The sequence below is a fragment of the Zosterops lateralis genome, assembly GCF_965231275.1.
Source record: "Zosterops lateralis genome assembly, chromosome: 19".
NCBI lineage: Eukaryota > Metazoa > Chordata > Aves > Passeriformes > Zosteropidae > Zosterops > Zosterops lateralis.
In genome coordinates this window covers 8,466,411-8,490,461 of record NC_139779.1, presented here as the reverse complement: position 1 = coordinate 8,490,461, position 24,051 = coordinate 8,466,411, and the positions used below count along the sequence as shown (strand labels likewise).

The window sequence follows — 24,051 nt, the reverse complement described above, 5'->3', positions numbered from 1 at the left end:
TGCTGTGGCTCCCTGGCTTTGTGCATGTTTGAAAACCTTGTTCCTGCCCAGCTGTAGTTATTTTTTTAATATATTTTTCTATTATTTCTGTATTTTGAAAGCACTCCCAGGCAGTAGAGAAACCACTGACACCACCAGCACTGCTGTCAGGTGGGGCTGGTTATGGGAACAGCAGCCCAAGGCTGGGCAAGGGTTTATTGGGATAACAAACTCACCTTTTCAAAGGAAAAGAGTAAAACATGCTCTGTGTTTTTACAGAAATGTTCCTGAATTGAACAACTCCTTGAGGGTTCTGTTATAAAACAGAGCCTGAAGGCAGCAGGATGCAGAAAAGTCCCATTTACTGTTCTTTACCCACTGAAGGGACACCAAACATCCAAATTACCCCCCTGTGGAAGGGCTGAAGGCCCAGCCAAACCCTCTTGCTGTTGATTGGGAATTACTCCAGCAAGGAGATGGGATCAGCACTGCCCTGCTCCCTCTCCACAGGGAGACAGAGGAGCTGGAATTCCTGATGTCCTGATTCCCGGAATTCTTCCCTAAGTGCTGCCCTCCTGAACATGAAGTTCCATTTAACAACCCTGCTTACTGGGGAGGGTTTGCCCTCAGTTCTCTCCTCTCTCTGAATCCATAACCTTTGAGCACAGAATCTACTTTTCCTGCTGATTCCCATAGCTGACATTGTCCCAGGGCTGGATGCCAACTTTTGGGTGCCAGTGGGAGCTTTTGCCACCCATGGGTCATGCCAGGGGTTGGATGTGGAGCTGGTTCATTGGACATGGGCAGAGCCTGAGGCTCCTCTGGAGAAACCCTCAACCTTTCTTAGGGGGAAGAGCGACCCAGGTGTTTCCAACATCCATCAGACCTCACAAGGCAAGGGCAAATCAAGGCTGGGTCATTCTTCATCTTCTCCACACTCCCAGGACAGGCTGGTGAGGAGAACTCCCTCACTGGCACAGAGCACTGCCCCAGAACTCCTCCAGCAGGACCTGGGGTTAATGAGGCCAGGCTGTTTCCAGGTCATGATGCCCACAGTGGGTTTGGGATGTGCTCCCAGCACGGGGAACCTTCTCTCCTGCAGAGAAACAGCTCCTCACAAGGAAAGCAGCAGTGTATTTATAGCGGCCCTGGCCCAGCCCTGCCACAGGTGAGTGATGGTGGCTTGCTCTGGCTGCCTGGAGTTATTTTTGGTTTAACAGGTCAGTTTGTCATTCCCAAGCTGAGCTGAACAGGACAGGGGGGCAGGGAGGAGCTGCTGGCTGCATCCCATGGATTTGGGGGTCATGGTGAGAGTGGGACCACCCTGGCAGGCAGCACCAGCCCTGTAACCACTGACACTGCTGTGCCACCAGCTCTGTGTCCCGAGTGTTGATCAAGGGAATTGCCAGGAAAAGGCAGCTGGGCTGTAAGTCTTGGGAGCACAGTGTTACTGCAGATTGTCCTTTCCCTGTGTCCCATGAAATCACTCAGCATTCACTGTCCTGCCCTGAGCACTGATAAAAACAGAGATAAAGCTGACAGAACTGTGCCTCTGCCCTGGGTGTGTCCTTCCCCTGGACGTGACATCCTACAAATGACATCAATGTCCAGAGGGAGCTGAGGAAACCCTGGACTTGGCCCTGACTAATTTGGGGTAAACTGTGTGGTGAGAGGTGCAAGGTCTGTCATCCACATTGATACTGAAGAATATTTCATGGTCATAAAGAGCTTATTATCACATAACTGTATGACTGACATTTCATGGATTTGTACTGATGGTGGCATTACCTGTACAATACTCTGCAGCACCTGAGCCAGCTGACCCAGGTGTGGAGAGGGGGAATGTCCAGTGTGGAAAACAGGAATGTCAGTGTGGAGAAAAGGAATGTCCAGGTGTGAAGAAGAGGAATGTCCAGTGTAGAGAAGGGGAATGTCTCTGCCCACAGGAGGAGAAGGGTTTGGGGCTGGTCTGGGATCCAAGAACACTCCCAGAGGTGACAGTGAGTGGAGATCCCCCTTTCACCAAGGTGCTCCTGGAAGTCTCTGCTGTGTCTGCTCCCTTAGGAGATCCCCAAATCTCAGTGAGAACCACTGGGGCTCATCTTGGCTTCATTCCTCCCCAGGATTAAAGGCCCTTCAGTGGGGTGGATGAGACATTAAATATAGATGGGAATTGAAAGAAATATTTGAATTGCTATTTGAGGAATTGAAGTAAGAAAGGAAGTTCTTTTAGGGTGCAATTCATCTCATCCCAAGCTAGCACGTAAATTAATTCAATGAATTCCACCCACAAAGCATCTCCTTCAGGGCTCTAATTAGGAGTGACCCCCAGGGAGACACCCCAGGACAGCTGCCAGCTGTCCCTTAGTGCCACAATCCATGACATGCAATTCCTGCTATTGAGTCCTGTAGGGATCCTGGTGTTGGAGAGCTGGGAACTCTGAGGGCACCGGTGGGTGACTCCTGGCCAGCCTGGAGAGCTGCAGGGACACAACCTGTTCTGTCCTGGCAGAAATGCTCCTGTCAGAGCTGTCACAGACCACAACTATCCCCTTCCACTGGGACCTGGAGCAAAACTTTGCTCTGTTGTTGACAGTTCAGCTGATCTTTATTCCCTGCTGGATTTGTGTGTGTTCCCAACATCTAAAAAAGGGTCTGTTTTGCTTCTAGGTTCTGCCTGGCACCAGCAATGCCAAAACATCCCACGAGAAAAGCTGTTCCTGCTGCACTTTTGGAAACTGGAGCTTCCAAAATGAGACGCTGAGCATTTGGGACCCAGGTTTTTTTTTCTGGGATGGTTCAGCCAAGCTCCCAAAACCCTGTAGCAGTGACAGCTGGCTCCTGTCCCCAGGGATGAGCAGGTCAGTGGGCACCAACAGCTCCAGGCAAGGAAGGAACATCTCTTCCTCCCTGCTGCTCTCCAGGAGGAACACAAAAATTGCTCCTTGGCCTGATTCAGAGAGTGCTGCTGCTGCCTCCCTCCTGCAGGTTTTTTAAAATTCAGCTGTGCTCCTCTAGCTTCTCTGCAGTGTTTAACAGAGGTGAGGCTGAGAATGGAGCTGCTGCATCCCATTCATCAGCCAGGCCAAGGACTGAGCTGTATCTTCATCCTCTGCTTTGTGTCTCTGCCTGGTGCCCTTTCAGAGCTGTTGGACCCCACAGAATATCAGAATTCCCCCCAAATGGTCTCCATAAAGTGGGATTGCTGGATGGGAAACACAGCGGCTCTACCAGGGCACAAACTCTGAGCTTCTCTGATCCACTTCCCTGGGCTCTTCTGCACTTGAAATGATTTCAGGGAATCATAGAACAGTTTGGGTTGGAAGGGAACTTAAAAACCATCTCATTCCATGGGCAGGGACACCTCCCACTGTCCCAGGCTGCTCCAAGCCCTGTCCAGCCTGGCCTTGGACACTGTCTGGGGTCCAGGGGCAGCCAGAGTCTGGGTAACAAAGACCTGCTCAGCTGTTCCAAGCAGCAATACCTGGGAGCAGCATGAGTTCCTCTGGCCAAGGAAATGAAAATGCTTCTTCTGAAGTAGCTTAAAATGGGGACTGTCCATGCCAGTGTCAGCTCTATCCAAGTACAAAATCCACTGTAGATCCCAATGTCTGATCCTAATTCCTGATCCCCTGTGGCTCTGCTGAGGGAATGAAATGTTTCCCCTTCTCTGGCTGCCTCCAAGCACTGCTCAGCCTTTGACTTCTCACTATCAAGCGTTGACAGAGCTGTGCTGGCTGAGGCAGGTCCTGACAGCTCTGAGCAAAAGGTGCCCAGGGCAGTAGGGCATGGATGCACCACCAGTGCTCACTGCTGGTGTGACAGAGGAGAGAACTCATCCCAGCTACTCCCTGGGAGCCTTTTTGGGATTTGGAAGAGCCCAACACAGCTTGTCAGAGCCTGCCAGTGCCAGTAAAGCCTTTCCCCAGTGGGATGAGGGAGATAAGGGTGTTTCTGTAGGGAAATTCAGCCTGGCTTAGACCCTCACCTCAGCACCTCTGCCTGCATCCCACCAGAGAGAGGGGAAAGCCCCCAGTGCTTCATCCTTGTGCCTGGAAAAGGATCAGCTTTGCTGAGGGATAGAGGAAGTCTGAGGGCAGCTCTTGAGCTCTCTGTGTGTCCTTGCTCCTCCCTCCAAGAGTAACTCCCTGCCAACCCCATGCACCCTTATCCCGGGTCAGAGCGAGTTTCACAAACACAGGAAGAGGATAACTGAACAGAAACCCAGGGACTTTCTCTCTCACCTTCAAACTCCGTTTGGCAGTTGCCAGAGTTCTCATTCAAGCTCTCCTCCTCGTTGATGATGATGTTCTCAATGTCCTTCATGGTGAGGTGGTCACGGAAGGCGTGGTACAGGATGTGCTTCAGCTCCTCCAGCGTTATCCTCTGCATGTCAAACTGTGGGAGACAGCCCAGTTACACCCAGGGCACGGGGCTCTGAGGAAAGCAGGCGTGAGGGCAATGCCACAGTCCCCAGTTCGTGTTTTATCAGCCTCATTTCAACACCCCAGTGTGGGTTTTGTTCTTTGGGGTTGGTTTCCCTCTAACAGTGAGTGCTGTAAATGGGTGCTGCCCCTGCCAGCTCCCTTGGCACTGGTGGAGCAGCAGAGAAAGACAGCCCTGTGCCGGGGATGGCCTCCCAGGCTGGAGAGGCAGCAATCCAGTCCATCTCAACTGAGAGAAAACCCTCAGGGATTGCCCTGGTAGCTCTCATACCTTCCATGAACCACAACCTCCTTTTTCACCTTCATAATCCCCCAGCTGTGCCTGGGTGGGAGGAACAAGCAGAGGACACTTCCCTCTGAGATGATGTCTGTTGTTGATCCAGCAGGAAATGCTGTTCTTACACCAACCAAGTGTTAAACCCACAATTCCTGCTGAAGGAGAACATTTTGCCCCAGAAGAATGCTGGACATGTGCAATTAATTATTAATTAATCCCTGCTAATGGTGCAGCAGAGAGGAGACACACCCTGGCTGCTGGGCAGTGCCAGGGGAGCAGAGGAGTCTCTCTGAGTTTATTGAGGAAGGACAGAAATGTTCCAAGTCCTGATGAATTTTCTGAGAGCTGCAGAAGCTCCTCCTCTGTCCAGCCCCTCACACTGAGGGTTTGTGCACAACAACCAGGGCCCTCCAGGGCTCCTCCACCCCATCTGAGCCCCCAGCCACCCTCAGGACACCCAGGAAGGCCAAACCCCTCTGGTTCAATGCCCCAGTGGAAGGAGGCCAATGCCAACTCACACCCACTTCTGCCCCTGGAGAGTGGGGGTGCAGCAGGAAATTCCCATTCTTTTCCCAGCCTGGGGAGAGCAGGACAAATCAGGCAGGACAGGAAAGGGGAATGGCTCCCACTGCCAGAGGTTTGATGGGATATTGGGCAGGAATTGTTCCCTGGGAGGGTGGGCAGGCCCTGGCACAGGGTGCCCAGAGCAGCTGTGGCTGCCCCTGGATCCCTGGCAGTGCCCAAGGCCAGGTTGGACACTGGGGCTTGGAGCAGCCTGGGACAGGGGAAGGTGTCCCTGCCCATGGCAGGGGTGGCACTGGAAGGGCTTTGAGGTCCCTCCCACCCCAAACCTTTCTGGGATTCTGATTCACAGAAGGCAAAAAACCAAACAGACAAACTACAGCAAACCCCAGACTTGTATTGACCTCAGAGAATTCCCTGAGCCAGGAACTGGAAGAGAATTTCAGCAGAGGTTGAACATCAGCCCTCATGGCGTGGAGTAGGGTCACCACACGCTGAGGAGCTGCTCCTGCAGGTAGAAATGACTACTGGGATGGAATTATGGGTTTGCCATATGGATGGAGTCAGGAAGGGGCTCAATCTCAGGTGGAGTTTCCCAGGATGAAGAGTCCAGAGGAATGCAGGATGGGGTGTTGGGTGAGAAATCCTTGGATTTGCCCTCATGCAATCAGCACAGCACAGGAGGGCTGGGAACCCTGGGCAGCTTCAGTGCCCCCTGCAAACCTCCAGCAACACCCCCAGCACAGCCGCAAGGCAACAAGAGGAATTATCCCAAATTTTCACACCTTCAGTTGCCAGGAGAAATGCTTTTTGTCATGGAACGGGATGTGAAGAGCACAGCTGCTCCCTTTTCAACATTAAAGACAGCAGAGCAGGGCTGGTGAGATTTGTTCATGCACAACAAAGGAGGCTGGAAATCGGTGATTAAATCCCAGGGGGATTTGCAGCCCAGCTTTGAACTGGGCTCCAAGGAGCCACCGGTGACAATGGGGCGCTCACTATTTTTAGCTGAATCCCTGAGGAACAAGGACAGCAGAAACACCAAACCCATCAGTCCTGCTGCTCACAGAAATGCTTTTCATCTGGACAGAGCCAGGAACTTTGTCTCTGGTCCCTGCTGTGCACTTCCCTGCATTTCCTGCAGCAGGGTTGGGATCGGTGTGGGGAATAAGCAAAGGGGATTGGAGAAATTGATGCTTCTGTGTATGCTGGATAAAACCAGATGGATGTGTGCAAATCTGCCTGCACACACGGGGATAGATCGGAATATTGCAGGGCCCACATTAGGCAAAGTGCACTTATCTTCCTTCATTAAGCCCTTGGAGGATGAATGATTTTGCATCTGTGCAATGAGCAGTGGTCAGGGAAGAAAACCTCAGGCTGGGCAGCTCAGGAGTGATGAGAATCCCAGGATGGGTTGGGTTGGAAGGACCTCAAAGCCCATCCAGTGCCACCCCTGCCATGGGCAGGGACACCTTCCCCTGTCCCAGGCTGCTCCAAGCCCCAGTGTCCAGCCTGGCCTTGGGAACTGCCAGGCATCCAGGGGCAGCCACAGCTTCTCTGGGCACCCTGTGCCAGGGCCTGCCCACCCTCCCAGGGAACATTTCCTTCTCCATATCCCATCTATCCCTGTCCTCTGGCAGTGGGAAGCCATTCCCTGTGTCCTGTCCCTCCAGTTCCTGATGCAGGGTTCCTCTGTGCCTTCCCTGTGTCCCCTCCAGAGCCTGGGAGGTGCTGGGAGGTCTCTGCACAGCCTCCTCTCCCCACTGCACAGCCCCAGCTCCCTCAGCCCCTCAGTCTTTGCTGCTCTCCCTCTCTCCCAGCACTGCCACTAAAAAGCCTTTGCAGAGTCTTCTGTCCTGCTGCCTCTGCTCCAGGCTGGAGCACAAACACAGCTCTGGGGATCAGCTCATCCTCAAATTGTGCCAGCAGTAATGACTTGAGGGGTTTGGGGTCTTCCTGTACCAGATAAAATCTGTCTGGAGGGAAGGAATTGTTCTCTTGACAAATGCTCAGCTGCTGCTGCATCTCAAATGTTATGCTAATAGAGATAGAAACTATCTTTTTTTATTGTTTTGTTGTCATTTGTATCTTTTAGGAAGTGGAACAACCTCAGATGAGACTCAAAATCACCCTCGTTGGCTCATAGGAGTTAGGCTCAACGATCTTTGGGGGTCCCTTCCAAGTCAGAACAGTCTGTCAATCTGTGAATTTATGCAGTGATTTTTGGTCTCTTGGCAGTAGCAGGTCCTTGCTCCTGCTCTACTCCATGCAGGACACCCATCCTCCCTGAGCTCCGTGTCACCCTGGCAGTGTCCAGGATGGCTCCAGCTCAGGGCAGGCAGGGACAAGCTCTGCTTGGGCTCCCAAGTAATTCCAATTATCACTGCTCTCCAACCCAGCAATTTCCCTGATTCACTTTTCAATTACTCCGGGTTTTATTGTGGTAATGACAGGAACCAGGGAGCAACTCTTAACTTTTATTGACTCTGCGGGGAGGAAAATGGGGACTGTGGCAAGCTGGAAACTTTCTATAGGATTTATAATTAGGAGAAATCAATGGAGCTGCTTGTGAGCCTTGGAATAATTCGCTGTGAGCAGTGAAACACAAACTGTGCTGAGGCTCAAGCTCCAGGTACTGCTGTGAGTGGGAGCTATGGAGAATACCAGGAACTGGGCAGTGCAGCTCCTGAGGGACCCCTGAAGCTGGAGGATGTTGTCCCATAAGATATCTGGAAAGGAAAGTGGACCTGATCCAATCCAGCCTGTAGCTTTCTTCTTGACTTTAAATTCCTACACAGAATGAATCCCTACTTCAGTTCCTTGAGTCTCCCTAATTGAGATTTCCCAAATTTGTGTCTGCCTTGCCTGCAGACCCCCATTCCCAGGTAGTTCTGTGTCCTAACCTGGCCTGAGCTCCTCTGCTCTGTGCAGGAATGGCCCAGTGGGAAGGGCTTGTGCTTTGAAGGGGTTAAATGGGTTAATCAGGAGTTAATCAGACCCACTTCTGATCATTTCACACCAGCTCAGCTTTAAAACAAAACAGTGGGAGGCTCCTCTCTGCCCTGCAGGGGGGTGAGGCCAGGGGGACCCTGCAGTGCTGGGAGCAGGGCCTCTCTGGGGGCCTGCAGGGTCTTTTAAAGCCACTTGGCTCAACGAGAGGTGGGATGGCTGCCCTGGCAGGGAGGGTTTAGCTGGGAGAGCACTTAGACCGAGGTTCCCCACATAAACCACCTGGAAAGGTCACCTGGGGCTCTTGAGGGCTCCAGGTGGGACAGGATTTTTTTTCCTCATGTTCTGAAAATTAATTCTGCAACCCCAAAAGCTTCAAAGAATCAGAGAATCATTTAGACTGGAAAATATCCTTGAGTCCAACCATGGGCCTGACCTCAATCCCAGCACTAACCATGGCCCAAAGCACTATATCCATATCTCTTGTTTGGGGCACACCTGGACAATCTCTGAGTAACAAACAAGGCCTTTGTTTTGCCCTCAGACCTTCTACACGCCTTGAATAATCCCAGGACAGATGCAGAGGGGCTCTGCCCATGCTGCCACAATGGGGATGTGACCCCAAAACCACCTGGAGTCTGCAGAGCAGCTGGGCTTTGTGCACATGTATAGATGTATTTACATGGAGAAATGTATAGTCTAATTATACATTATTATTGTTCTTGTCATTGTCATTATGGTTACTGTTGTTATTACACTACATTATTATTACTATTATCATCATTATTATTATTATTATTATTATTGATACTTAGAGGGATGAAGCACCTCTCCTGTAAGGAAAGGCTGGGAAAATTGGGATTGTTCAGCCTGGAGAAGAGAAGGTTTGGGGTGGTCTCACTGTGGCCCTCCAGGACTTGAAGAAACCAACAAGGAAGATGGAGAGGGACTTTGGACAAGGGATGGAGGGACAGGACACAGGGAGTGGCTTTCACTACCAGAGGGCAGGGATGGATGGGATATTGGGCAGGAATTGTTCCCTGGGAGGGTGGGCAGGCCCTGGCACAGGGTGCCCAGAGCAGCTGTGGCTGCCCCTGGATCCCTGGCAGTGCCCAAGGCCAGGCTGGACACTGGGGCTTGGAGCAGCCTGGGACAGTGGGAGGTGTCCCTGCCCATGGCAGGTGTTTAAAACTTTATGGTCTTAAGGTTTCTTCCAACCCAAACGACTATGGGATATGATAATAATAAGTTGTAAAGTATAAAATATGTGTATACACACACACACACACACACACACACATATATATATATAAAATGAAAACATATGAAATATTTTCCAGATTTCCAGGCACACCCCTCTCCAAACCCCTCCCAGCCTGCAAGGGGGAGCAGTGGTGGATTATCCCCTCCTGCCAGGAGATGATGTGGACTGGACACGGTCCTATCCTGTCCAGGGCTGGATCCCAGAAATGAAAGCCCTGTCCTCCTTACATGGTGTTTCTGCATCCCATCCCATCCCCATCCCCATCCCATCCCCATCCCCACCCCATCCCCACCCCATCCCATCCCCATCCCATCCCATCCCCATCCCCATCCCCACCCCATCCCATCCCATCCCCATCCCATCCCCATCCCCACCCCATCCCATCCCCATCCTCATTCCCATCCCCATCCCTGGGATTATTCCCCCAGCTCTGCCAGAGGCACTGGTGTCTGTGGGTTACAAACTGCCCCGAGCTGGGCTCCAAACACCCTCCTTTGCTCCCAGGGCTTGGAGGGATTTTGGGGCTGTCCTGTGCAGGGCCAGGAGTTGAACTCGATGGTCCTTGGGGGCCCCTTCCCAGTGGGGATATTCCATCATGCTCGGGGTGGATTTGGAGCATCCCTCAAAGCTGCTGGCTCCCTGACTCCTGGGACAGGGGCTGGTGTGGCCTCTGTCTGCCAGGAACCCACAGGACACATTTGGCACTGGGGATGGGAAATGCTGCTGGGGCTGGGCTGCAAAGAAACCATGTTTCATCCAAGAACAAACCTGGAGTTGTAATTCCCGCCCGGAGATGTAATTCCCTCTGCTGGTCTCACCCCCTAGTGGGGCTGGTCCCAGCCTTTACTAGACCCAGACTAATTCTGGGGCAATGATTTAAGCAGGGAAGTGAGTCTTTGGCTGTGCCTCTCCACTTCCCAGCTGGGATCTAATGGTTTTAAACTGGGCTAAGAGGAATAGGCCTCCTGACAGGCACCACCTCCACAGCAAACACAGCAGGAATATTAATCCTGGCCCCATTCAATTAACTTGAAATAGTTTAGTTAACCACGGAGAAGTGGTGGTTCAGTGTTTGTTGTGTTTTTTTTTTTTTTTAATTGGAGAATGCTCTGAGGCTGCAGCACAAATTAACAGGCCCCAACAATTTCTGTGTTTCGGGCTGCCAGGCCTCCCCCAGGCTGATCCTAATCAAAGGAATCCCTAACGAGGGCTGCATCTTCCTGACCTTCCATGCCAGGCCTGGGGGAGCCTCTGGGAAAGAAAATTCCTCACATCTAATGAGGGCTAAAGCTGAGAATCCCCATTTGGCACTGACCATCTTCTGCCTCCCCCACAGATCTGGAGTCCTCAGGATTCCTGTCCTGGGGTAAATCCAGCAGTGGGCTGAGGTGAAACTGCTCTGCTGTGCTGTCCCTCTGCAGGCAGGGATTTCACCCTGGGCTCTTCCCCCTTGGCTCAGGCAGTGAGAGCACAACAAGGGGGTTTTGGGGCAGATCACTGTGAGGGCTCTGCTAAAACTCCAAATATTCCAAGGGGAAAATATCCTTCCGTCTTTGCCCCACAAAACACTCCTCCATCAGGGCCCTGCTGTGTCTGAGACTGCTGGAATTCCTGCTCCAGGCAGCAGCAAGGTGTGTGTGAGGGCACCTCTGCTGTGTGCCAGGTGCCCGGGCACAGCTGCACACCCACAGCCATGACAGCCCTGACAGCACAGGGGGATGTGCAGTGAGGGCAAGCCAAGGCCTTGCAAAAATAACCTCCCCTGTCTGTCTCACCAAGCAGATTGAGCCCGACCCTCGGGCCTTTTCCCCATTTTTCACAGGCTGCTGCGGATCCCTGCCTGGAGAAACAATCTTTAATCTGCTCCCGAATGGGATGAGGCAGCAGAAACCCGAGTGAGTGAATGAATGGGCCCTGCTGCTGCTGCTGCTGGCTCCTGAAAGCCCTCAGCCAAAGGAAAACAATTTTTTACTTAACAGCTACAAATGTTTTGAGAATGCCGGGAGAAGTGGATTAGAAGGTGAGACCTGTTCCTGAACTGCACAAAGGACACAATAATTAATAAAAGCTTTACAAGGCAGACACAGAGCTGCTGTGGGGGACTTGGGCATCCTTGGCACTGCTGATGGTGGTTAACAAAAAATAATAACAATGAGGCAGCAAAGAGGGCTTCTAATCCTGCTGTGCAGCATCAGCCAGAGCCAAGACAGAATCCAGAATGGGTCGGGTTGGGAGAGACCTCAAAGTTCATCCCTGCCATGGGACACTTTCCACTCTCCCAGGCTGCTCCAAGCCCTGTCCAACCTGGCCTTGGGCACTGCCAGGGATCCAGGGGCAGCCACAGCTGCTCTGTGCACCCTGTGCCAGGGCCCCACCACCCTCTAAAGCAAAAAGGAAAGGAGAAAAATCCCGATTTTTTTTTTTTTTATTTTCTACTTCCATCAACAAGGGATGTTCAGCCACTTCCCAGGAAGGACTTCAGGCCCTGGAGGCAATGTTTGCCCCCCAAAGGCAAACATTGTAAATAACAAATTCCCCCTTCCTCCCCATTTTCTTAGCTTTCATATCTGAGCTGGCATCACATGGGCTGGAATATCTCAGGACCTCAGGACTGGCACTTTCTCATTTGCAAGACATGAAATATTGAAAAGACTATTTTTTTCTACAGTGAGACATTCACCTAAAGCAGGAGCAATTCATCTGTGCTGGGAAAAGTCATGATTTGTCAAACTGGCACTTTCTAAGGAGAAAGAAGAAATAACAAATTTGAAATGCCAGACGTTCTTGACATTGCTAATGGGGCCCAGGAGCTGAGAGAGAGGAGATGGAAGTGCCACCACCAGTGTGTCCCAGTGGGGCCTGCCCAGTGCCCCAGCCCCAGCACACAAACACCACATTTGGGGCTCTTTTTCCAAGTCCCCCTAAGCTGTAGAAACCAGCTAAGGCCCATCCCATCAGCCCCCCAAAGCCCCTGGCTCCCACCATCACACATTTGCTGAGAGGTGACAGTGGAGCTCCCCTGTGCCTGTCATGGATCTCTCCTGACAAGTCAAGAGCCCTGAGGGAAGTCAGTGAATCTCAAATTCAGCTGGAGACAGAAACACAGTGCAAAAACTCTCCCCTGCTGCAGCTCGGTTCAGTAATTCCAGAGCTGAGGATGTGAAAAATTGGTGCTGGTGCACCTGGGAAGGAAGGAAGGACAGAAACTATTTGAATATTTTGAATTTGTTTCTCTCTATCACCTTGTGCTGGGATGTGGATTTGCGTTTCCTTATATTTGCATGTTGTAATTATTTTTATGTCACCTTTTGCTCTCCACATAGCAACCATTGTTTGAAAGCAAGATTAATTCAGCTGAAAACCACGACATCAAAACTGCCTGGAGTGTCTGCTCAGTTACTCCAGTGCTGGGAGTCCATGATTTTTTTTCCTTGCCATGCTACAAACAAGGTGATCACTTCTGAAGTCCCCTCCAGCAATTCACTTGGCATTTGTGAGCTCCTGGCTGCTACCAATAACAGAGAGAGAGAGCAGAAAATACAGATCAGCTGTCAGTGCTGAAAAATAAACTTCAGCCAAGTGATTTTAATGCCTGACTCAGTCTGCACCAAGGAGGGAGCACTGGCATCTCCACACGGGGATAAATGAGCACAGGGAGAGCAGGAGCAGAGCTGGGCCCTGAGCACAGGTGATCCCACAGCACAGTGCAGGTGAAATGTGGGAAGAGCTCACCTAGGAAACTCCTCCTGGGGACAAGCGGGGATGGTGCAGATTGGGAACACATTTAGGAGCTCCACATGTTTCTTTGGAGCCCACTGGGAATGCAGTGGGACCCTCCCAGCACCAGCCTCTGCATCACATCATCTACACCAGGCACATGGGACAGGTGAACTCAACAGGCTCCTCAGAACAGAGGACACAGCAGATGGAGCAGCTCCAGTGAATTTTCATTCCCTGCCTTATCTGAACTGCCAAATCATCAGATTTTGCTATATCACAACAAATAAATGCCTTTGGATTATCTTTTCTTTTTTATTAGAGGGCTTGGATTATCTTTTATCTTGGGGTATCCTTTATGGCAGATCTGGCCATGAGTCTCTCAGAGCTGAATGTAGAATCACAGAATATCCTGACAGGAAGGGGCCCCCAAGGATCATCCAGTTCAGCCCCTGGCCCTGCGCAGACACCCCAACAATCCCACCCTGGGTATCCCTGGGAGCTCTTGAAGCTGTGGCAGCCTCAGGGCTGGGACCATTCCCTGGGGAGCCTGGGCAGTGCCCAGCATCCTCTAGGGGAAGGACTTTTCCCTGAGATCCAGCCTGAGCCTGCCCTGCCAGCTGAGGACTGTCACCAAGGCAGGAGAGTTCAGCCCCATTCCATCCTGAGCTCCCACCTTGGAACAGCCACGTCACAGGAGACAGCTCTGACCCAGGCCTGTGACATCAGGCTGCTAATTGCACTTCAGTTCTGCCTGAATTAGAGAAATATTTAGCTCAGTGACACTTAAGGGTTCTTGTCCCACTAAAATAAACTGAATAAATTGTCACATGGCAGCTCAGCTCCCCCATCCTGTGCCTTGCTGCAGCGGGGCTTGGAGAGCCCAGGGACAGCACCTGGGGGGCAAATCAAGGCTGGGCTTCCAAACAGAGCCCAACACACTGGGAATGGAGCAGCTCTGCTGGGAGGAGAGGCTGGGAGAGCTGAGATTGCTCACCTGGAAAAGAGAAGCCCCAGGGTGACCTCACTGTGGCCTTGCAGTGCCTGAAGGATCTGACAGAAAAGATGGAGAGATACTTTGGAGAAGGGATGGAGTGCCGGGACAAGGGAATGGCTTCCCACTGCCAGAGGACAGGGATGAATGGGATATTGGGCAGGAATTGTTCCCTGGGAGGGTGGGCAGGCCCTGGCACAGCTGTGGCTGCCCCTGGATCCCTGGCAGTGCCCAAGGCCAGGCTGGACACTGGGGCTTGGAGCAGCCTGGGACAGGGGAAGGTGTCCCTGCCCATGGCACTGGGTGGGCTTTAAGGTCCCTTCCAGCCCAAACCATTGATGAATTCAGCAGTGACCAGAGCAAGCCTTACACCTCAAATTCTGGCAGCTGGCCCTGAGGGGCTGCTCTTCCCACATCTCCAGCACAGAGGACCAGGCTCTCCAGTCCCACGGCCAAGCTTCAATCCACCTGCACAGCTCTGCCAGGAATGGAGTGGATGCAGCCCTGCCACCTGTGTGGGGACAAAGCCCCTGACTCTGGTGACACAGCTCTGGCTCTGCCATCCTCTGCTAAACCTCCTTGTCCTCCCTGCCCTGATCCCAAGCTGCTCCCCTCAGTGCTCCCTTCCTCCCTGAAGCCACAACACAGAGCTAAATTTATTGGTGCTGGGAAAGGCTCACCAATCAAAAAGAGCTGCTAATCCTGATGATTTCAGTGATCCAGCCCAAGGAATCACAGTCCTGTCCCACCCTGCTGACAGCTCCGCAGAAATATTGGGATGGTTTGTTTGGGTTCAAAGCTCTCTGTGACAGGATGAGGGGATTCAGTAAAATGGGATGTTTCCTACCTAGCAAAGGTGACATCTCCTTTTATTTGGAATGCCATAAGCAGCCTAAAATGTAGCAGTCCATAAAAAGAGGGGAAAAACCAGCTGGAAAAGCAGCAGCAACTCTGCTCCACCGTGAAGGGATGTCCTGCCTCCGGACACTCTTTGTGAGGACAACACTACTCACCCCTGAACTGACCATCCTCACACTGCAAGACACTTTCCCCTTGTGAAAATCACTGTGCCTGTGAACAAACCACAGGAGAATTCCTGTAACTCCCTGAAAAAAGACTGGAGCCAGGTGAGATGAAGTTTTCTCATGACTGGATATGGAAAATGAGCTTTATGCCACACTGAAATCTTCCTCTCTCACTGATTCCTCCTGACACCAGACCATTCCCCTCTAATAATTCTCTATTTCTTGTCATCCCACTGGGCCAGGGACCTCATCTGGAGCCTTGCTGAAGCCTCCTCTGCTCTGCAGGTACCAATCCAATTTTCTCACCAAATTATTAAATGTGTCAATAAAATCATTACAGCCCTGGAATCCTCAGCTTCTGCCCCAGCTTTGGAGAAGGACATGAACCCGCCACAGCCTGAGCAGGGATATTTTTCTAATAGGAAATGTCACTGATTCATGAAAAGTCTGAACCCTGAGTTCATTAAAATTTGATTAATTAGAGGGCTAATGGTGAGAGGGAAGGACCTTGCAGCTGGACTCGAGCTGACTGCAGACACTCACTCTGGCAGGGACCAGGAAAAATGGCATTTATTGGTGTGATCAATTCCATCCCTGGAAGAAGAACCTGTTGTGAGGGACACCAGCACCAGCACCAGCTTTAGGGTGGCCTTTTGCCTGAAAGGAATATTAATGTTTTCAGTCCTTGAGTCCAGTATTGGTTTCAGCAGTCCCCGAGTGCAGTTCCTTTGCAAATGTTACTTAATGTTTGTTATTTGCCTAAGAGCCTTGGCTCAACAGCAGCATTTTCATCCCATCCCATCTGCTGGAGAAATTCCTTCTTTTGCAAAATAAAAATTTACAGATTTTGCAGAGGAAAAGGCTGAGGACAGAGGCTGAAATCAATCCTGTAACACTCAGTGGAGGAAGGACCAGGCTGCAAAGCCAGGCTGTCCTGTGCCTTCCCCTCAGCCCTGACCTGGGAACATCTTCAGAGCTCCATTTGCAGAGTGTCTGCTCAAGCCCAGCTGCGATTGTGATCCCTGGGTGTTTGGGATCACACCCACTGTGCTGTGTGAGGGGAGGGGTTGAGATTGCCAAGGATTTATCTTGAACTTTGCTCGTTTGTCTGAACAAATGCAAATCTTGCTGCATTCCTGCCCTACACAGTGACCCCCTGGGTTTGGGGTCAGGCCTGATGGACCCCCCAGCTCTCAGGGGTGACACCCCCTCAGTCCTTGGCTGCAGGAGAGCCCTTTGGAAAGGTCTTGCTCCTTCCCTTGCCTGGGGTCAGGCTCCACCACCATGAAGTCCTTTTCCCTTTTCCTTGGTGACACATGTCAAGTTTTCTGTTTTCCCTGCTCACAACAAGCTGCCTTTCCCTGCAGGATATCTGTGCTCCCTGGCCAGCTGTTCCAGCTCATCAATTCCTGTCATCTCTGACACTTTTCTGGAGCGCTTCATCCTGCTTTGAAATCTCTCAGGAGAGAGAAATCCACATCTGCTGAGGGTTTTGAGTGGCTCCTTTTCTGCCCCTTTTCTGTCCTCTTTGGCACAGCCACACCGAGGGGAAGTTGTGCTTTGCTGCCCTCGGAGTGTCCTCCCCCCACCTGCTTTGTCATTTTCTGACAAAATTTAGTGCTTTGCTGCCCTAAGAATCATTTCACAGCAGCTGATTTCACCAAGAGTGGGTAGAGGAAAGCAAAAAGAAAGGAACAGTCTAAAATGTATGAAGAGCTGCTGCTCTTTGGTAACTCAGAATTGCTGAATCCCAGAATGGTTTGGGTTGGAAGGGACCTTAAAATCATCTCCTGCCCTGGGCAGGGACACCTTCACTACACCGGGTTGCTCCAAGCCTGGTGTTTCATCATCTCTGTGGCCCCTCTGTAACCTGCCCATTTACTGTGAATTAATTTTGCTGTCAGTGCTGGAGCCAGGCTGAAATATCTGCTCTCTACCTGAGTGTGTCAAGTGCACCTGGATTTTATCAGAAAGATAAGGTGAGCAGACTCTGTCATATCTGCTTGGAGCTTAGGCATCAAAACAGATCCATTTCTCACTGATATTTTTTCCCAGTAAAGGGAAACGTGGATTCTTCAGGATTTTATTTTGGTTTTGATTTCTTTTTAAATCCCATTTGTGTTTTTTCTTTTTTGGCATCGTGGTCAATTGACTCATATTTACAAAAGCTCACAACAGACTCTGCCACCTTCTGTATTAAACCCTTTCTTTCCCTCTGCGTGCTCTGGTTGGAGAAGTTTGATGCTGTTGTTGATTCTCCAAGGGAAAAGCTGGAAAGAGCTGCAAGGAAGGGAGTCCCTGAGCCCCCAGAACTGCTCTGGGTATGTGTGTGCACATCCATATCCATCAGAACAGATGTAATTAAAAGGAAGGCATTGCAGAATATAATTTGAAGCAGTTTGCAGCATTCATGCATAATTTTCAAATTATTTGGGAAGAGAGAAGTTATCAGAGTTGACAAGGCAATGTTATATGCACTGAGAAGGAATAAAACTTAGTCTTCAGTTTATATATTCTGTCAATTAATAAAGGAATGGATATAAATGAGGTGCTCAGGATCAGGGAGAACAAAGGGGAATCTGCTTCTCTCAGAGCTTAAAGAGCCAAAGCAACACATGCTGGAGAAGATGGGTAAAGACATCCTGGGAATAGGTGTTACTGTCAGCTGCTCTTTAGAGGTGCTAATGAAAAGTCCCTAAAATTAACAGGATCACAGGGAATCCTGAGGAGTCGATAAATTCCCGGGATTTGGCTGTGTAAATTTGACATGCCTCCATCAAGGAAATGTTATCACTCCTCTCCTCAGCCCTGCAAACAGCTCCGCTAAATTTCCCTGAGCTAATTGCTCTTTAATGGTTTGTTGTGTGAGCACTCGCTAATTACAAGTCAGGCAGCTTTGTGAAAACGTATCTGAAATATTCCTACAGGTGAGAAATGGGTTTGGGGAAGAAAGGAATTTTTGACAGTGTGGTTTGTGAGTCTTGGGTGATCTGAAGTCCTGCTTCAAATACCAGCACTGAGTCAGAGCGTTGTTGTCATTAGACATAAATAATTCATCAGGTGAAGCGATCCAGGTAGCTCTGGCCTTTCTCTGGGTGCTGCATTTTAAATTAAAAACAGCCCAACTCTTTATGCTGCTGTTTGTTTCTTAATTCTTGCAGGTTTTCCTCAGACTCTGCCATTTGGGCCCAGCACAGGACACAGAGGTTGTGATCCCAGACTGAAACATCCTCACAGAGATGGGGAACAGGAGGAGCTGCAAAATGGGGCTGGGAGGGTGAGCCAGGGCTGCGGGCACTGCTGGTGGCACTGCTGAGACCCGCCTGGGGTCACTCCTGGGCCCTCAGGACAATGCAGACCCCAAGGGGCTGGAGCATGTCCAGGGAAGGGAACAGAGCTGGGAAGGGTCTGGAGCCCCAGAAGCAGCTGAGGGAGCTGGGAAAGGGGCTGAGCCTGGAGAAAAGGAGGCTCAGAGGGGACCCTGTGGCTCTGCACAACTCCCTGACAGGAGGGGACAGCCGGGGGGTCGGGCTCTGCTCCCAGGGAACAGGGACAGTGTCACCCCTGCATTTCTTGGTTTCAAGTGTTTGAGTCTTTGCAGCAGCTTCTCACGCTGCTTCATGTAAACAATATTGTATTCTTAGAACTTATCTGTATGTTTGCATTCTTGTTCTCTGAGAGAGAACTTGACTAATGGTCATATTGACCAATAGAGTCAGGAGGTTGTAACCTCTTTGGGCCAATCTTGGCCCTCTGTACAAAATGTATATAAGCTATTAGAATCAAATAATAAAGAGCCTTCCATATTTCACCAAGCTGCTGCCTGCTGTCCTCTGTGAAAGTCTGCTCCCATGTCACGACGTGTTGCCCCTCTAACGGCAGGAGTAACAGGACAGGAGGAGAGGGAACAGCCTCAGGCTGGGCCAGGGGAGGCTCAAGGTGGACATCAGGAAGAATTTCCCCATGGAAAGGGTGGTCAGGCCTTGGCAGGGGCTGCCCAGGGAGGTCTGGAGTCCCCATTCCTAGATATGCCTAAGGATGTGGCACTCAGAGCTCTGGGCTGGGTGGGGAAGGGGCACAGGGTGGGTTCAATGATCTTGGAGGGCTTTTCCAGCCTCAGTGATCCTGGGATTCTGTGTGGTCCCTGTGCAGCAGTGCCAGGGCTGGTGCTGAGGTTCCTTAGGAGACACATCAGCAATCCCAACAAGCCCAAAGGGCAGGAAGTCCCTCCCACCCTTATATTGCATTTCTGCTTCTAACTTCAGCCTTGGCAGAAACTTCCAGATCAGTGGAATGGGATAAATTCCCAGGAAGATGCAGACTTTGCTAATTACAGAACAAAAGGAAAGGCAGAAGGAATCCCCAGACATCATTAGTCCTGACTGTAATTTATGCAATAAAAATAAAAAGTGATGGCCTAAATTTGAATTTTCTGTTGCCTCTGGGAGGATCAATTGGAGTTTTCATCCCACAATTAGATGCTAATGGTGTAATCCATCACTCCAGGGCCATTCTGGGACAATGGTGGGCTTTAGATGTCGATGAGAAGCAAATTCCTGATGAACTATTGAATGCTGGAAGAGGAAATATTGAATGTTGGAAGAGGAAATATTGAATGCTGGAAGAGGAAACATTGACTATTGGAAGAGGAAATATTGAATATTGGAAAATGAAATATTGAATATTGGAAGAGGAAATACTGAGTACTGGAAGATGAAGGAGATACAGTGTTGGCTTTCAGAGAACATCTGAGGTCATTTTCTCCACTGGTGGTGTTGGAACTGTGGGGTCTGGACTGCTGAAGTTCAAGGTAAGGGTCTAACACAGCTGCTATTTGCTTATCTCATGAAAAAGAAAAAGAGCATAATGTTCTCTTTTAGTATTCCCTAAATTCCATCTGTTTCTTTGGGAAGAAGTTTTCCTCCTGGTGGATGTAATAACCCATGGGTGGACACGTGCACGGGCAGGTTCAGAGTAGATGTCAGCAGAAGAATCCCACCTTCACTGCAGAGGACAAGAAGAGAGACCTCGAGTGAATAATTTGCCAAGTTATTTTGGGAAGTTCCGTGAACTTCCAGCACATCCAACTTGTGCTGTCAGGAAATTTCACACCTTGCAGGAGAAATCCTCTCCTTGGGCTCGCTCTGAGAGTGTCTCCTGTTTTCATTTGTACCCTCCCCAGCTCCAGTCATCACCTTCCCAAATTCTGACATAGGAAAGATAACCCAGTTATCTTTTTCTGCACCTAAGTTTCTTCTTTTTATCCACATTAGTTTCTTCTTTTTAGCCACCAAAGTTTCCTCTTGAGGAAGCACCACCTGGAATTCAGGAAGGTTTCCTCCTCATTAACTTCTCCCATCCCATTAACTTCTCTCCCTTCCACGACAGGGTGGAGCAGATACCAATGACACCCAAGAAGAGAACACACACCATGAGCTGGTTTTTTCCCAATTCCTTTCTTAGTCTTTCCCAGTGTTCCACTTGCTGTTTGACTGCTGAGGGCTGAGCTGACATTCCCATGGATCTGCTGAAAATAACTTCAGGATCTTATTCCCGAGTGGTGCCAGCCCTTTCCGAGCTCCAGGGATGCCCAGTGTGGAACAGGTTCAGTGTCACTCCGTGTTTATTTTGCCATGGAAGGAGGTCACCAGGGATGAGCATCAAGAACAGCATCTTTCTTCTACAGCCCCTGGAGCATCCCAGGTGTTTTCCACATCCTTCTGCCTGTCCCTGTCTCCCAAAAGTGAGGGGAACACTGAGAATGGAACCAGGCTGGCCACTATCCAGATGGAGAAATCAGCCACATTCACCCTAGAGACAGCTGTCCACTGGCTCACAGCTCCCACCGGAGACCAAATCTGCAGGAAAAGCCCCTGGGATGGCAGGAAAAGGAGCACCATCCCCATTCTGGTGCAGCTGGGTGAAACTGGAACCCCACTGGAAATGGCCCCACTGGTGTCCTGCTCCCTTTCCCAGTGCAGTGGTTCCCTTCCCTCAGTGCTCGCTCCTACAGCTGGAATTTTACTTCTCCAGGGTTTTTAAGCTGGAAAAGCATCAGTGTCCTCTATCCTCTCCTGTCTAACTCAGGTAGGTGTTAATAATACTCAACACCTCCCACCTCAATAGGGATTCACCTGTTCAGGAAAAGCTGCTGTACCAGTGTATCCAAGGAATCTGTCCAGCAGCCAGGTGGGAACAGCTGCAGCGCAGGAAAGCAATTTTAACTATGATCCAGGAGTCAGGATTCCCAGCTTCTCCATGCACCACTGCCTAGGGATGTGTGTCCATAAAATCCCACTGTGAAAAGAAAGCTCTGCTCCAGATTGCTGCTGGCTTTGGGAGGAACTGGGATGGCTCCAGCCTCAGTTCCCTACCAGACTCACTGATCCCTCAGCCTGTCTTGGCTGATACCTGCTGCTCCTGGGGTGCCAAACCTGCTTTTGGATCTCAGCCTGCCTGCTGGATTATCAAGGAGAAACTCCAGAAACTCCATGCTGGCCCTGGAGAAGGAAAGGCTGCTTCTCAAGGAGCCCTTCTCAGTTTGTAGCTGTTCCACACTGTGGGGCACGGGCTGGAACAAGGGGAGTTTAAAGGTCCCTTCCAGCTCAAACCATTCAAAGATTCCATGATTTCATGATTCTGGGATTCCATGATTCTATGATTTCATAATACTCTGATTCCACAATTCCATGATTCTATGGTGTAATTATTCCCTGATTCTATGATTCCATTATTCTATGATTTCATTATTCCATAATTCTATGACTCCATTATTCCATTATTATCTGATTCCATGGTTCCATGATTTCATGATTCCATGAGGCTGTGATTCCAATGTTCTATGTTTCTATAATTCCATAATTCTACAATTCCATGATTTCATAGCTCTGTGATTTCATGATTCCATGAATTCATGATTCCATGATTTAATGACCTGCATTTTACCTTTCTCTTGAATCCAGGAGTTTTTGGGCCAAGTGGGTTTTTACATTTTGGGGAATTGTGCCATTTTCCTGCATTTTAAAGGCTGGTGGGAATTACAGTGGCAACAACCAGGAAAACCTGACACCACCTGAGTTTTTTGTCTCCACCTGAGTTTTCTGTCTCCTTGTCCATGGAAATTTGGCTCATTTGAATGGGTAACACAGCTCATGGATGTGAACTCATCTCCTTGTCACACTGTGTTATTTTATACAAAGCCTTGAACCCCCCCTTTGGTCCCAAAGCCTCAAGGTTCACCAGATTCCAGGACAATCCCACTTCCCAAATGTGTACTTTAATACTTTGGACTGTACATCCAATTTCCCACTGGAAACAAAAAGGAAAACCAACTTGTTTATCAAAGTTCCATTTTGGCAGAGCGTTATCTTCAACTGCTCCACACGAGCTCCAGTTACTGCCTCAAATGCAGCGTGGGAGGGCTGAGACTCCCCAAAAGTCCCAGAGCAGGCTGGGAGCACAGCTGCAGCTGAGCTCCAGATGTGCTCCTGCTGAGTCGGACTGGCTGCAAACAGAGGAGAACAAAGAGGGCGGGATTGGGAAGGGAAATTTTTTTTGTTGGGTGTTATGAAAGTGGAAAATGGATACTACGGATATAAAAGGCAAACATAAAATCATGGAATCAGGAGTGAATGCTGAGTTAATAAGTTGAGTTTGCATTTTCAGTGTGTGAGCAAAGAAATAATGGATTGGGTTTGGGAGGGGGATTGTTTTTATGCCTTTTATTACTGAGGCTGCTTCCCTGCCTGGCAATCCTTCTGAGAACTCCTGACTTCATCCCCAGCTCCACAGACACATGAAAGCAAAGGAAAGATGGAGGAAATGTCAGCCAAGCAGTAGGAAAAAACACCCAAATAGCAAAACAAAGCAGCTGAGTGCTTTCCAGGGAGAATGGAGCAGGTCTTCCCATGTGGGAGGCCATGGCCAAGGCTCAGGTAGGAATTAAACACAAATCCAGGTGTCTGCATTGTCTGGGTTATCTGGAATTGTTGAACACACATCCCAGCAATGCAATGGACCCCAAAGCCTGGCTTTAGGCAGAATCCAAGGCATAATGGCCACCCCCAGGGGCAAAAGGAGAGGGGCACAAAATCAAATTTGAAAATACAAAACATTTTTCCCCCAGCAACCAACATTTCCTGGTAAAATGACAGACTGGAAAAAGGAATAAATGCTCCCTGGGTACTCCACTGGGAGCAAGGCAAGGTGGCAAATCCATGCTCCGGCTTCTTAGGATGGATCTCAGGGAAAGGTTCTTCCCCAGAGGGTGCTGGGCACTGCCCAGGCTCCCCAGGGAATGGGCACAGCCTGAAGCTGCCACAGCTCCAGGAGGGTTTAGACAGGGAGGAATTGTTGGGGTGTCTGTGTAGGGCCAGGAGCTGGATAATCCCTGTGCTCCCTTCCAGCTCAGGATATTCCATGGCTCTCCTGGGAGGTGGAGAGTGCTGGCTTTGTGCCCCTGGTCAGGCAGAGCTTTGGCCCAGGAACCACCAGAGCAGAAGCTCCCGGGATGGGTGTGTGCAGTCAGCAGCACCCAGCAGCTGCTTCTCTGCACATTATCCCTCCTGATGGCTCCCAAACCATGGCTTTCAGCATCCCCTGCTGCTCCCAGCCCTGCTGGAATGCACAGCCAGAAGGGTTTTAGACAGAGACAAACTCACTTTTCAACAAGATCCAACCTCTGTTCCCAGTGTAAGGAACCTCTGAAGCTCTGCTGGATGAAATTATTAATAAAAGAAATGTAAACACACAGAATATTTGCAATAATTCCCCATTACACACTCCACAGGCAGCTTGGAACAATGCACATGGAGCAGGTGCCCCGTTGCTCTCTGCTCCTATCATGAGTGATTTTTATGAGGAGATTTTACTCTGGA

General features: G+C 50.2%; 1 protein-coding gene across 1 annotated transcript in view; it reads right to left on the bottom strand.

Moving 5' to 3' along the window:
• Window positions 1-24,051, bottom strand: part of CALN1 (calneuron 1) — a gene marked incomplete at both ends in the record, with an annotated part of 94,915 nt that overhangs the window by 2,410 nt on the left and 68,454 nt on the right. The window contains one exon of the mRNA XM_083875519.1: window positions 4,224-4,377. Within this exon, the coding sequence (XP_083731645.1) occupies window positions 4,224-4,377 (154 nt within the window). The remainder of the gene's footprint in view (window positions 1-4,223; window positions 4,378-24,051) is intronic.